At 41.0% G+C, this 14,803-nt stretch overlaps 2 protein-coding genes across 2 annotated transcripts in view; one reads left to right on the forward strand and one right to left on the reverse strand.

Annotated features, from left to right (window-relative positions):
- The window catches only part of DIABLO (diablo IAP-binding mitochondrial protein), a 236,982-nt gene that overhangs the window by 52,075 nt on the left and 170,104 nt on the right, over nucleotides 1-14,803 (forward strand). The gene's annotated exons all lie outside the window — the stretch shown is intronic.
- Nucleotides 589-14,803, reverse strand: part of MLXIP (MLX interacting protein) — a 31,605-nt gene continuing 17,390 nt past the window's right edge. The window contains exons 12-16 of the mRNA XM_032800550.2: nucleotides 13,921-14,022; nucleotides 12,557-12,684; nucleotides 11,352-11,475; nucleotides 8,472-8,601; nucleotides 589-7,740 (exon numbers count right to left, since the gene is read on the reverse strand). Of these exons, the coding sequence (XP_032656441.2) occupies nucleotides 7,619-7,740; nucleotides 8,472-8,601; nucleotides 11,352-11,475; nucleotides 12,557-12,684; nucleotides 13,921-14,022 (606 nt within the window). The 3' untranslated portion in view covers nucleotides 589-7,618. The remainder of the gene's footprint in view (nucleotides 7,741-8,471; nucleotides 8,602-11,351; nucleotides 11,476-12,556; nucleotides 12,685-13,920; nucleotides 14,023-14,803) is intronic.

Raw genomic sequence — 14,803 nt, forward strand, 5'->3', positions numbered from 1 at the left:
GACTCAGTGCAACTGATGCAGTGACATTTGTCTTCGTTTGCAGATCTGAAACCTACCTGAGGGGTGGACGACTCCATTCATCTCAATGGCTGCTGACTCAAGACACCCAGTGATAACGCTTTAAATGTCAGCATTGTTAAGAATTTCACTGCTCATCCCAGCAGGTAAGAAAGGAGAGAAATTATGACATTCTGTACAATCTATTGCGAGTTCCAGCTCATTCTGGCACTACCAGTGAGTAGGGCTGGAAGATACCACAATTTTTCACCCCCTCCAATCAAGAAACCAAGCGCCAGGAACATAGCAGAGCCCCTAGGGGCATCTAGGCTGCCACAAGGAGCAGTCAAGTTCCAGTAGCTCAGAGCATATGAGTGAGCAAAGGCGAAGTCAAGCCTCAAAATAAGGGAGAGCTGAGCACAAGGCACTCAGAGAGCATGATCACATCTGCACAGCTGTGGTGAGTGGCATTTCATGTGGACAGAGCTTATTTTGTGGGTGGAGTCGCTCCCCTTTCTCCCTCCCCAGCCATGTGAGCCCAGGCTATATAAAGGCAGTACAACATTTAAAGTGAACACATTAAGAGCAGAGTTTTCTTCCAAAAAATAACATTTATTGTTTTGGTTGTAAATATAAAAAAAATTGCATTGCACAGTTTAACAGAGCTGCTTGAAAAATGCTACATACCAGCAGCACAGCAGAAGTTATGTCATACAATAGAACAGAAAACCTTATACAACAAGGCCAAAGCAAAAGCACATCTGAAGTCCTTGTTCTTCCGAGCTTTTATGTAACAAAAAAAACAAAAAAAGAAAAAAAATCAAATCCATTCATTTAAAATATACCTGTGGCAAATTTTTATGGCAGCACAGGAAGCAATTTGCTTAATGGATCATTAAAGAGGAGGAGGATTGCTTCTGATGCTGATTTACTTTGTCTTAACATTTTATTCATGCTTAGGAGCTGTGCTTATGTTCGGATATAAAAGCAATTCAAACAACAGCCATGAGACCATTACATTAAAATGTCTTGGTATGTCGCTTTGTAACCATACCGGGTTGTACATATCTGTCCAACCCTGACCTGTCTGCCAGCAGTCTAGCAATGCAAAACAGCATGACCCATGTTTAATGAAGAAGAAGAATGAGGAGCTGGTGCCTCAATCAAAGTAAATGGGAACAAGGAAGAGAGAGGAAGGGGCCTTGCTGCAGAAAACTCTTATGAAACACATGCACCCACATAGTGGACAAAGAAATTACTGGAGGCGAGCAATGGGCAGGCCAAATCCTGCAGTCGTTACCCAGCCAAATATCTTACTCAAGTCAAAAGATGTTAAGGGCTCTCGGCAACTTGCTGGATTGGGCCCTTAAGACCATGTGATTTATTGGCAACAATACTTTGATCGTTTTACTTCATTATCTTGGTGTATAATCAAAAGTTGTAGTGGGCACTGGAAACGAAGTGTAGATAACACCAGAAAAATTATTCAAAACTGTCCTGATACTGAATAGTCAATTTCCTCCCCCCAAAGTAACTTTCAGCTGGCACCAGCAGGTCAATAATTAACCATCCCAATAATGGACACAAAAGATGGAACTGCTTCCCAGGAATCTGAACTACAAAAGCTTCATGCTGCTGAACATTTCTGCTCCTACCCAGAAATGCCACTAGCACCAAATATTAGAACTGTTCTCATACTCATGCCTTTTCTCACAGAGGCTTTTGGTTTGAAAACCAAACACGTGTACTGGAATGTCAAACTCTGGGGTTGCAAACTACATGGATTCACTCAAGATGGCAAGACACTGCTTAACAGTGTGATCTCACTGGTCTTTGCCTTTTCGAGCACTTACAGATGCACAGAGATCTAGCAGAAAGCTGCTGCCTGGAGACTCTGGGGTTTTGCTGGACATTTTTTGAGCACATTTCCCAAAATTAAGTAATTTTCAGAGTCCCAGATTCTAAGAGTCACACTGTCCCCTAGTAAGAAAACCACTCAGGGCCCAGGAAGCTCCACTATATTCAGGATTTTCAACAGATCATCCTGTTGGGAGGAGGAGATGGCTGAACTGAGACGCACCAAACCCGTAGTACCCTAGTAAGGCCTGGTCTACACTTACAAATTAGATTGACCTTGGCATGTTGCTCAGGACTGTGAAGAATTTTGCACCCTGTGTGATGTAGTTAGGTTGACGGGAGATTCTTCCATCGGCTTAGCTACTGGCTCTCAGAGAGGTGGATTAGCTACACTGATGGAAAAACCCCCTTCCCTCAATGTAGGAAACGTCTACACTATAGTGGTGTAGCTACAGCACTGTAGTGCTTGCAGTGCAGACATTGCCTTAGCTCCGTGAGAAAATCTCCAGGAGCCTGGGGCACTCACAGAGTGCAGGTATGGGCACACAAAGACTCAGCACATCTATGCTTGGCCACACAGCTCCCTTCCAGCAGCTGAGGCAGAAAGGCTCCTTTCAGGAGGTATTTCTCTCGGGGACAGGAAAGCCATGGCAGAGCCTGCCAATAGGGCCAGCATTATCTCCCACAAAGAAATCCCAACAGTTTTGGAAGGGGATCATGCTGCCAAGAGTATCCCTTTTCCCCATCTCTGCTGTGCTCCTGCTCCCTCAACCAGTTTCTGGTTTTTGCTGCCCATGGCTGTGCTGTTGGCAGGGAGTACAAGGCCCTAAGAGAACTCCAGTAGCTGATGTGTTGGGTTGCAGAGATGTATTGCGTTTAAGAGCGGAAGGGACCATTAGATCATCTAGTTTGACCATTAGAGCCTGTAGTACAGTGGTTCTCAAACTTTAAAAATCCAAGGCCCCCCTAACTGCCCACTCAGTCCCAAGCCCTGCCCCCACTCCACCCCTGCCTCCAAGGCCTCACCCCTGCCCCTGCTCCACCCCTGCCTCTTTCTGTCCCCTCCCCCAGTGCATCCTGACCCCACTCCTCCCCCTCCCTCCCAGAGCCTCCTGCACGCGGGGGAATACTTCCCTGATGTGCAGGAGGCGCTAGGAGGGAGGGGGAGAGTTGATCAGCTGGGCCCATGGCCCCCAGTTTGAGAAATGCTGATTTAGTACATCACAGGCCATTATTTCACCCAGATACTCTGAGTAAAGCGTAGCTTGTGTTTGGCTTTTAGGGAAGCTAAGAATGAATCTGAGCATTACAGATTCTTTGGGAACCAAATCCACAGTATGAAGCCACTGAAGGCGAGGTAGACGGTAAGTGTCACCTGAAATTCTCTGTAAACTGCAGACAGATAGTAGGGACTGGTTGAGAGTCTGCATCTGTTTGGTGCCACACAGAACTGAATTAGAACTGATTAAACTGAGCAAGAGTGTGACTGCTCTGGGCAGAAATCCTCTTTTTGAGAGATGTGTTATTTACACCCCTTAGCGGGTGAGCAGAAATAGAATATGAAATTCAAGCTTACAGCAGAGAGATTTATACTGCAATTCATATAAATTGGGTCAATCTCTTTTCATAACTTCATAAAAATACATTGAGATCTAAAGAAAAGCTCTGTAGAAATACTAACTGCTTTACAAAAGAGGAAGTATCATTATCTCTATTTTACAGATGGGGAAACTGAGGCAGAGGTAAGTGACTAGGCCTATAGCAAAACAGTGGGAGAGCCAGGAATTGAACCAAGGTCTGTAAACTCCCTGTCTAGTTTCCAGTGCACCCAATAAGCACTATCACTAGACTGAATGTGATAAAACATGAAGTCTGAAATAAACAAATGAGAGTTCAGATTTACAGAAATTAGGTGGCAAAGGGTTCTTGGAATTATAACCTCCACTAAGGGGCAAGATCTTATTGTTCAAGTCTCCATGCGTCATGAGTATTTGTTCAACTCAAAAGATTTAGGAAAGCAGATGATATCTGGTAAATGTTAGACAGAATGAAAAATCTGTATATTTTTTTCTTCTTCCTCATACACTTTTCCCCTTCCTGCCTGCCAAAGTCAGCAATTTTTAATAAAAAACAGATAAAGTGCTGCCGATCTTTGTGCAGCAACCAGAACTGTTCTGTGTCTGTTTCCCCTGCAACTAACTAGATACACCCTATCTGTCCAATTTTAATCTGTTTGGCTATGCAGTGAGATTTGCTACTTTTTAGAAGACTTCTAGATAAAAAAAGTGGTAACCTGATAAATTTAAGCAGCTCAGTCACAATATCCTTTCATGTTCCTTTAGGATACCAATGCAGTCAATGCGAGTCCTTCTATTGATTTCAATGAGAGTTTGGTCTGAACTCTTTAGGGTCTGATCCAAAGCTCCTGGAGGTCAGCAGAAAGACTTCCATTGAGTTCAATGAGCTTTCTAAAAGGCCCTTAGTACATCTTGCATGTTGAGGGAAAGCTTGATTATGATCGCACTTCACATTGACTTCAATGCAATTACTCCCAATTTACATTGGGATGAGGTAAGAACCAGGCACAATATCTATCATGCAGACTGGAGACAACTTCACCAGATACATATTTTAACATGCAAATATGCATATAGATATATGTGTACATCAATAAGATAGATGTGTAAATGAGGAAGTCGGGGGGAACCCAGCTAATCACCATGTCAAAGATTTTGTTAGACAGAAGTTTAAGATCAGTAATAAAATGAAGGCTGAATACAGGCATCGATAGAAAAGATCTTACATATATATAGCACCATTTAGTCAGATGGATACCAAACAATATTGCTTATTTTACTAATAGATTGTACTGCATATCTAGGTCTGAGTATGCATATAGAAAACCCACTTCACCACTTAACAACCACCTCTATGTACTATTTCAATAAAATCTAGGCCTACACTTTCAAAGGGCCTTCGACTGCTAGCTCTACAGCTGTGACCGCAGTTTTTCCACAGCTGCAAAAATCTCCACGGTGTGTGTGAAGTTTAGGTATATAAACGGGTAGCAAAATGTCTCTTGATTTGCATGCACAAATGCCATTTCCACCACAACTGATGTTCAGCACGTGCAAAAATTCAGGACAGGGAAATCCTGCGGTTTGTTTCCTAGGTAGCTTTGGAAAGCTTGACCCTCCAAATGGAAAGTTATATGGCAGAGAAAGTGAAGAGTTGCTTCCTAATGTAAAATCCCTGAAAATACTTTAGAATGTGTAATATCAAATTATTTTCAGTCTGCTCTCTAGCTAAACATTGTCAGTTTACTAGAGCTCCATCTCAATGCAGCTTGTTTCTGAAACTGGAAGAAAAGGTACCAAGGGAAGAGATCAGGTGGCTTTACCTAGATTGTTAACATGGTTCCTAAGAACTTCTCTCTAGAAAGTTGTGGAATTGTCAGGGTTATTAATAAGTTGTGCTGAGTTCAGGGCCGACTCCAGGCACCAGCCCAGCAAGCAGGTGCTTGGGATGGCCAAGGGGAAGGGTGGCACGTCCGGCTCTTCGGCGGCAAGTCCCTCACTCCCTCTCGGAGTGAAGGATCAGCTGCCGAACTGCCGCCGAAAACTGAAGCGGCGGCGGTAGAGCTGATCAGGACTTTCTTTTTGCTGCTTGGGGCGGCAAAAACCCTGGAGCCGGCCCTGGCTGAGTTTAATAATAATAATAATAATAATAATAATAATTATTTTTTATCAAGAAAACTGACCTGAGAGTTTGATAAACTCCTGAGACCTCAAATTTTGAACCAGATACAAAATACAGTCAATGGCCTGAAGGCTCACTTCTTTTGCAGATAATGTTAATTCATGGAGTGGAACACAAAACAAACAAAACCACTCAGACGTGTAATCACATTATTGGAATTACCATCACTGGGAAAGCAGACACCGCTAGGCATTTCCCTAGCTGGGCACAGTACAGCTCCCCGCTTCGGTGGTTTATGCCAGTAGCTAAGCAACAAATCATTTAGTTTTTCACAGTGCATTGAAAAGCAGGAGCTCAGATACCAGAGTGATGAGTGCAGCATCAGAACCTCAACAGAAGACTTAAGCTTTACATAGCGGATCTACTTTAAGGTCCAGGGAGTTAGCTATAAAGGATCATGTTTTCAGTAAACTTCATTACAGAGATGCAGCAGAGTAACTTGTTACCCACAAGCCAAACCCTGTCCCCAGCACACAGGCTGAGAACAACACTGGGGAGCAAAGTGCTGTGCAAAGGCGCTGGCAAGGAACAAACCCCAAAGCTGGGAGGGCTCAAAGCATATGTTTTCTGCTCTAGCTTTGCTCGAACCAAAGAAAGTCAGTTTTGCAGTCTCCATGACAAGAGCTGTGGAGAAGGCATTACAAGAGAAGGCCTACAAATCATGGGTCAAGAGTCTCCATGTTTATGCCTATACTTTTCCTAATTTGCCAATGGCACATACGTACACCCTACCCTACACAGATTAATCCTAATGTGGACAGGAACAATCTACATGAGCTACTCTTGGCCAGAAGTTGCTAGCGCTATGGTGATAAGCACATTGCTAGGGAACAGTGAGGCTCAGGCCCATCTATAGTTATGTCAGACACTTACTGTGACAGTCACATTGAATTATGTCATGTTTCCGATATCAAACAAGCTGTGGTCTAAGTTTTATGTTGGACGCAAGCCTCTTAAAGATTGACAACCGTGACCTAAATCTTTCGAGTTTAGGATTTAGGACATTGAAGCAGGGGAAATAGGCAAAGAAGACACAGGAGTAAGGGATAGCTTATGAGTACATGTGGATTGATCTAATTTCTGTGACAACATAAATGCCTATTTCCTAGCATAACAAACTCAAGTTTATGTCTCTAAAGCATTAGAGCATCATCTGTGCACACGTTATGATGGAGAGTTCAACTCTGCAGCATGTAAGAAAAAACAGTTTACAATTTATGCCTGTATGGAAATTCATGTCTAGATTTACAAGTAAAGAGTTCACACAAATTAAAGATAAACTGTTCTCTTGAACTTGCCAAACTGTCCTGCTACTCACTTGTACTGACTAAATCGGGAAAAAAAAAGTTCTACGAAAACATCTGCTACTTTATTTGCTAGGAAATAAAGCATGCCCTCCAAATGATCACATACAAATAATATACTGAACTAGAATAAAGATAGATACACAACCTGAGATTTTAATTCTAGTATTTTACCACAATTTTGTATCTTTGATTAACTTTTTTCTCCTTTAGTTATTAATAGGTTGATCGTTCTTTTTATCAACTTTTACTGTTCAAGTAAAACAACAAAAGAAATTGAACACCAGGTAATAAAATGAAAAAGCACATGAAATCAAATGTGCATTTCCCTTTAACAAATTGTTCCTTGGTGCAGCAAATTTACACCTTGTCTAGTATTTTATGCAAAGATGTTCCCTGTGTATTTATTCATGCTTCATTGATGGAGATTTTTTATTGCTGAATGCAGGACTATAGCCTACTTATGTATCTGAGATTGGCATTCTCACTTAACTGAATCTAACAGGTACTGAAGAGGAAGCCAAACATTAGACAATGTTGCATTGAATCCCTACATGTTCAGGAGCCAGAGGCAAAATGCCCTGAACAATGTCCTACAGGATAGAGAGAATCCTATATAAAGTGCACCAATTGTAAGGAGACAAGTCTGTGAGACTGGGACTTTCTTCAGGTCTTGTTAGGCAACTCATCATTTGTGGTTGTTAGGTTTCCCCGGCTGTTTTGTTGATCTTACAAACTGCCTCAGTGGCTTGCTCTGGCAGGTGTGATGGATCTGACAGAATCGAGGTGGTTATACTGAGATGCCGAAGGGTGTTCAGCACCACTGGAATAAAGGGCCAGAAAAGAATCAAGGAGAACAATTAGTCTGACTGCAAACAAATTCACGTAGTACACAGTGAAGTTACAGCAGGGATGAATGATCTATTATGCAATGTACAGATACACAGATTTCTTGCAGTACACACAGAGCCTCAACAATGCAACATCAAAAGACATTGAAGTGCAATGTTTACAAAATGGAGATCTAGTATTTTGACTGCACTATTCAACAAAATCCCAACTTGTTCCAATAGAGAGAGTATTATTTTGCAGTATTAACAACAGATACGAACTTGCTGCTTCATAATGGAGGTGGATTGAGAAACAGGCATCAGATTCAATCACCCCCAAACTTCACAGGCATTTGAAAGCTAAGCACAGATTCAAACATCTTCATAACAAGACAAACCACTTTCCTGATCCCTAACCCATCTCAAGAGTGTTTGAAATCTGGATTAAAATGTTGTGTCTTGAATCTACATTTAGTTTCTGGTCTCTACAAATAAAAAAGTTAAATTATTTTTTCTCCTCAGTACTAACACGCAAGAAATGCTCAAAATGAATTTCACTGGCGGCAACAGTTCTTCATTTTCCATTGCAACAATGCAAGAGGGTTGAAAACTCACATCCTATATCATGCCTTCCTTCCCTATCCCATGCTGAATTTCCAAGAGGAAACTGTACGGTAACAATTTATTATAGTATTAAATTACCACCAGTTAGAACTCTACTTACTTGGCCTCAGAACACGGAGCGAACAATGCTCATCCAGCCAAGCCATTGCAGTCTGGTTCAGGTCCTCTAAACTGGTTGTAGACACCATTCTATTGAAGGTCTCAAACAATGGCTTAATGATAATACTAAACTGCAAATCATTGAAGGTTAAGGGGAAAAAAAGAGGAGCACGGTGCATCTTAATAAAAAACAAAACAAAAACCATTAATAGTTCAATGCAAGTGGAAAAGAGAAGGCATTTAAATGGACTTCAACCAGGAAACGGACACTAACATTTAAAGAAACATTTCTATTGGGATATTAAAGTAAAATAAAATCGAACGTCAGTGCTTTTCAGCTATGTTGTTTGTCTACTTTAGTAATTCATTCTGGATGAACAGTGAAATTAGACTGATCTATTTACAGTCACTTTCAATGCTTGGTTCCCATGCACTAGCATTACGCTGTAGAATCTGGGTTGCAAATTATAGAAAGGAACATTTAAAAGAAATAATGAAAAATGTTTCTAGTCCTAATAGTTTGTGTCCCTCCTTTTTATTATACTGTTGTTATAAAAAGATGCAGCTAGCCTTAGACACAGCCTATGAAACCATGGGACATCCCTCTTGGGGACACCTCTGCTGATCAGAATCCTTTGGCAACCAGTGCTAACAGCAGCAAGCTATGGACATGCAGCTACTTTTTTCAGTTTCCCAAGCTGTATGGATTCCCCCACTTAACTCCTCTACCCTGAAGGATGGACACTGTGATGGCTACAACCCTACTAGAAAGGGAGGACTGGACAGGATTCTCAAATTGTAATGGGCTGAAAGATACTGAGCAACATCTGATCATTCACTCCTGCTAGCAGAAGGCTGCATCCCTCTGCTGCCCCATGTAGCAGGGACTGGGAGCAGATATCACATCAGGGTCTCCTATATCGCAGCTGAAATTGTCACTAAGCTTGACCTTCAAAGCAATTTGTTATGATGTTGTTTGAATAATTCTAGAATAAAAACAACCTGTTCCCAACCAAATCAAAACTTAAAATCAAACCAGCTCGTGAAATATGCACCCATGGAATGTATCCAGGACTTTAACGATAGTCCAGTTCTATGATCAGTGGCCCTGAGAATCTACCACAATCTTTAGATCTTCTGATAACAGTAAAAAAATTTCCAATTCCATCAAAGCGTGGCTATATGGCACAAACAAGTCTCAACATTGTAATATGCTCCTGGGTACCTTCCAATACTAATGGCCAAGATCAATCTAATTATTTCCTGTTACGTTTAAAGGGACTGCCTGTGCTTATACCCCCGTGTAAAATGACTGGAAAGGTAATGTAACAGGCTATTCTTCAGCTATCTCTACCAGCCCAAGATCAGCCTACTCATCCCCCTCCTTTACGTAGCAGAAACTCTTACGGGATTTTCAGATTTATGTTATGAACCTCCTTCACTGCTTTACAGTCATTTCACCCTGGTGAAAAGTTTAATTAGTCATCACAACTGCTGACTAGGGCACAGATAACCTCCTAAGCTTTCACTGGACAGTATTCTGGAAAATGTCAGTGTGTCCTGAGAATTACACCCAATTGCTAAAAAGGTACTTGGAGGCATAGCCTGCTATGAGAGGTGGTTTGCTGGGAGTATTATTCACTCCCTCCAAGGTCCCTGCTGCAAACTGCCTAAAACAATAGCTCTGATAAGCATAAACTGCCCAGTTCATCTCAGTGAGGCATTAAACTCTGAAACCTCATGATGCCAATTTAGATCCCAACCACCATTTTACTGCTGATCATTTAGGAGAAATATCCAACTATCCTAAATTGCCTCTCACATCTTCCTGAGTGCCAAAAGTTCCAATTGCCTCCTACCGAGCTGCCAAAACTCCCAGCTTCCTCCCTGACAACTTCTATAATTCTCTGAAGCCTTTTTAAAACCAGACTCTGCAGGAGTTGAACATTTTGGAGGAGTGTAAAATATAATATCCAATTAAGCAATACATTGGATATTGTCCTTAGCCGATCAATAATTTTCACAGTTAAATCAATTGTAGGTCACTGTTTTTCTACTTTCTGTGAATCTGCTCCAGCGTGAGGTACTACAGAATGCTGCCAAATCCTTGGGCTTTTCCCACAATTGTTAGGTCAAACTTGCTGCAGAGCACATGGAAGCCTTTCCAAAAAGTGTTGCACAATCTGACTAAGGGACCGAGTCCAGTTGTTCAGGGTCAACATTGTGGTTCCATTAAATACTGGGTGAATATGAACAAAAATAATCTCAGTTTTCTCCTAAAGCGTCTGCAACTCAACACAGCGGTCAGTGCAGGCAAAACGTGAAGAGAAACCAGTCTGGTTCACTGTACAGTATGAGTGAAGGGCAAAAAGAAAACCACATAAACGGTGAAAAGCACATGGGATTTTATTAAAATTAAATTTTAATAATCTCAGTAGTTATCAGTAAGGAATTGATTATTTACATACCACTTATCTTAACGGTGGTCCTTTCTAAAAAATGAACAGACGAGCTATACCTCAGGGACAGTATTCACTAAATTTTAACCGTTTTTAAACCATAACAACGAATAGTAATAATACTTTACAATCCTACGGCACCTTCCTTCCAAAACTCTCGAAGAGCTTTACAAACATTAATGGATTTATGCCTCACAATACCCTGTGAAGCAGGGGAATATTATTTGTATTTTACAGATGAGAAAATGGAGGAACAGAATTACTTAAGTGACCGGCTAAAAGTCACAGCAGCCGTTATTGGCAGAGCTGGGATTAGAACCCAGTGTTCCTGACTCCCAGTCCTATTCTCTGGTCACAAGCCTCTACGGATTTAGAGCTTTTTTGATATAAATTCAATGCACAGTAGCACAGTGAAAGGATACAATCCAAAACTTCCAGTTCTGGAGGGTCCTGTTTCTCACATACTCATCAAACATACTCCGCATGTGATCAAATCTCTGTCGGGTTATGGGAACCCCGGTAGCAGGGAGCTGCTGTTGACAAGAACTGAAGAAAAAGGCCAGAGCTCAAAACCTCTTTCCAGAAAGGAGATATTTTTCTCCCAAACCAAACACTAATACAGGACAAGCACCAAACACCAATACCATGGGACTGATGCTGCCTATTAGGAGGTAATCTACTAAAATGAAGAGGACAAACCTCATTCATTTCATGACTCATTAATGTGTATTGTGTAACACTGTTTTCCTATCAGTTTTGTCCATATGCATTTAGCAAAGAGAATTTTCAAGCTCCTAAGCTTTTATTATTACAAATAATAGAGCTAAGAGCAAAAGTAAAACATCTAACAATGTAATTTTCAGGGCCCACTTAGAAAGGAATAAAAACAAACACTAATATTTTCTTCAAATTCCCATGATTTTAGAACACAGCCCAAATTAAAGGAAGAATTTAAAATCAACTGAATAGGTTTTATCAACTCCTACAAATATAATTGATTGTTTCCTCAAAACCCTAATTACATAACAGAACACTTAACAAGTTTGTGGCTGAAAAGCACTACAGACCACAAAATGCTTTAAAATGAGGTAATGATAGTTACCTTCCATTGTAAAGGTGGGGAAACTGAGGCACAGGCCTATTAAAATGACTTGCCCAAGGTCACGTGGGAAGTCAGTCGCAAAGCCAGGAAGAGATCCCTGCACCCTGACTCTCAATCCTGTGCTCTATTCACTGGACGTTATTTCTTCCAATAATGAAAGATTACATACAAAAGGACAGTTGTACCTAAACAACTTTAAGGGACATGATTTCTGATCAACAGTACAATACAGCTTTGAACACAATGCCCCCTGACCACTTCTCAAAAGTGGGCCATTTTTGGTGTTACCACCGTATACACCAATACTCAGAGCCCACTGAAGGTCAACACAGAAGCCTACTGATGCCCATCCTATTATGACTTTGCTTTTTCATTGGGATCCACTGATTTTTTTTCTCCTCTTCAATGCCCTGCTGCCATTTAACCTAATATTAGATGCAGACACCCAATGTTATTACCCAAAGAAATGCTCCCCATGCTCTGGTCATTATGGAAAAAAGGTAACAATTCCCCTCAAAACCTCACATGATGGTGGCGTTTAGCTCCTCGATCTCCTCCCGGAGGCGCCTAGTTTCTTCTTGTGACTGCATTCTCTCCTGCTGTAATTTAGAGATATATTCCACAGTCTTCTGGAGCGTGATTGCATGGCTGATCTGTACCGAAGACGAACACAAAGTTGACTTTCTGGAGTTGAACTAAACAGCCTCAGAGTTTGCCCCAAACCAAATATAGCACCTACAGAAGCATTTCTGCCTCTTAATCACATTCCTTATCCACCCTGGTAAGGCACTTTGGGATTGGCAGATGAAAAGTGCTACGGAAGAGCAATTAACTGGTTAGGTATTTATCCTGACTCTTATTAGCACTGGTATAGTGAAAGATGCATGTGTGTGCAACTTGCCCTCTATTTCCCAAATTGGATTTTGACTACTTTCTCAAAGGAAATGTTTAAACTGTTCGTTAATCACTTTTCCCCTTAACAAGTATTCATGACTTTTTATGATGGGTGTGATGTCCTCTCTGATGGTTTCACATGTTATTAAAAGTTGTATGTTAAGGAGATAATTCAGAACATTTGATTCTATAGGGTTTGGTGTTCTCATTATCATTAAACAGATGGGAGTGTGGTCTAGTGGTTATTAAAGGGGCCAAACAGCATTACTGAGTTCTATTCTAGGATCTGCCTCTGTGTGCACTTTTGACAGGACAGAAATAAATAAGGCCTACATACATTATAATCCATTAAAATCATTTCAATAAATAAAATAAGATGTTGCATCAGTTAGCCCCCCTCACTTTGACTCAAATCAATCCACACTGGCCTTTAAGCAAGTCACAATCTTTCTGTGCTACAGTTCACCTATCTGTCAAATTTGTACATGACTTGCCTCAGAACGATGTTGTGAGGATTAAGGAATGTATGTAAAATACTCTGGAAATGGTTGAGGAAAGGAACCATATACACTAAGTTTGAAGCATTACCATGCTGTATCTATGATCAAGTGTCTGTTACTGAAGCTCCAAGAGGAAAGAGGACTGCACTGCCCAGTTTCCGTTCTTTCCTCCTCGGTTCCAAAACTGAAGCTCATCCTCAAAGAGCACCCCTTGCAATTCTGAGACTCGTACCAGTGGTAAAGTTAAGAGAACAAGAGCTGGCACGCACTCAGCTAACTGGCCAGTAGCAACAGATTCTCTTCCACCCATCCTGGGAATTCTCACCTAAACTCTTATGTCACAGATGCGTCAAGTAACTTCACTTTTATGTGTACTTCACATTCTCCAATGAAACACACGATGTTTGGGTTTATTAACAACCTTTTTCAGAACGAGTGATGGTTTCTATAACTTCTCTTCAGGTTAAAAATGCACAGCACTCATGGACAACTTACTGACTTAGAATTAGCTGATACCAAGCTGTTCAGCGTGCTAAAACCAATCTTGATATTAAATCTTCTCTTTTGTTCTGCTGAAATATGCTTCATCCTTCGATTCTACATAAACAAACAAAATTAACTCAGTCTATGCTGGTTTCTTCACCACTGCCCTATGGTCATTTTTGCTATTAAATCTATACAATTTTATCTTTTGCTGAATTAAAATTACCATGGAACCTACAGACCTTCCTAATGCTGCAAATATCATAGTGATATTAATTACTTGCACTTTCAGAAGTGCCCACTGTATTAAATGCAAACCAAAACTGGCTTAATAGGGTTTTCTTCTTAGTTTTATGAACACTTCTATTAGTTTTAAGTTTCATGTTTAAAAATACCCCCTAAAATTCTGACAGTGTCTCTTTACATACTTAGACCTTTAAAATTACCTGCAAATTATGGGCCAGACCCACCAATCCTAGCACAGCAAAAACTCCCACTGAAGTCAGTGGACTTTAGGAGTGTCAAAGAAACCTCATACTGGGCCCTAACATTTGGGATACAACCTTTGGCACGTCCGGACGCTTTAAATAATTGTTTGGCTTATGTGCTACCACACGTTTCTAAAGCTGTCAAACATCTTTTTCCATCAGAACCCTGAAGAAGGACTAATCAGATTTAGCACTTTTATAGTGCTTTACAGAAGACGGGTAACTGTCATCAGCCTCCTTTTACAGAGGGGAAAAATGAGGAAGAACAAGGTTGTGTGATGTAGGCGTCCACTCAACGAGTCAGTGGCAGATTCCAGAACAAAACCTAGATTTCCTGACTCGCAATCCAATGCCCTACTCACTGGACATGCTGCTGTATTGTAATCTAAGCAGTTTTGCTCAGCAAG

This window comes from Chelonoidis abingdonii, chromosome 22, assembly GCF_003597395.2.
Source record: "Chelonoidis abingdonii isolate Lonesome George chromosome 22, CheloAbing_2.0, whole genome shotgun sequence".
NCBI classification, from domain to species: domain Eukaryota; kingdom Metazoa; phylum Chordata; order Testudines; family Testudinidae; genus Chelonoidis; species Chelonoidis abingdonii.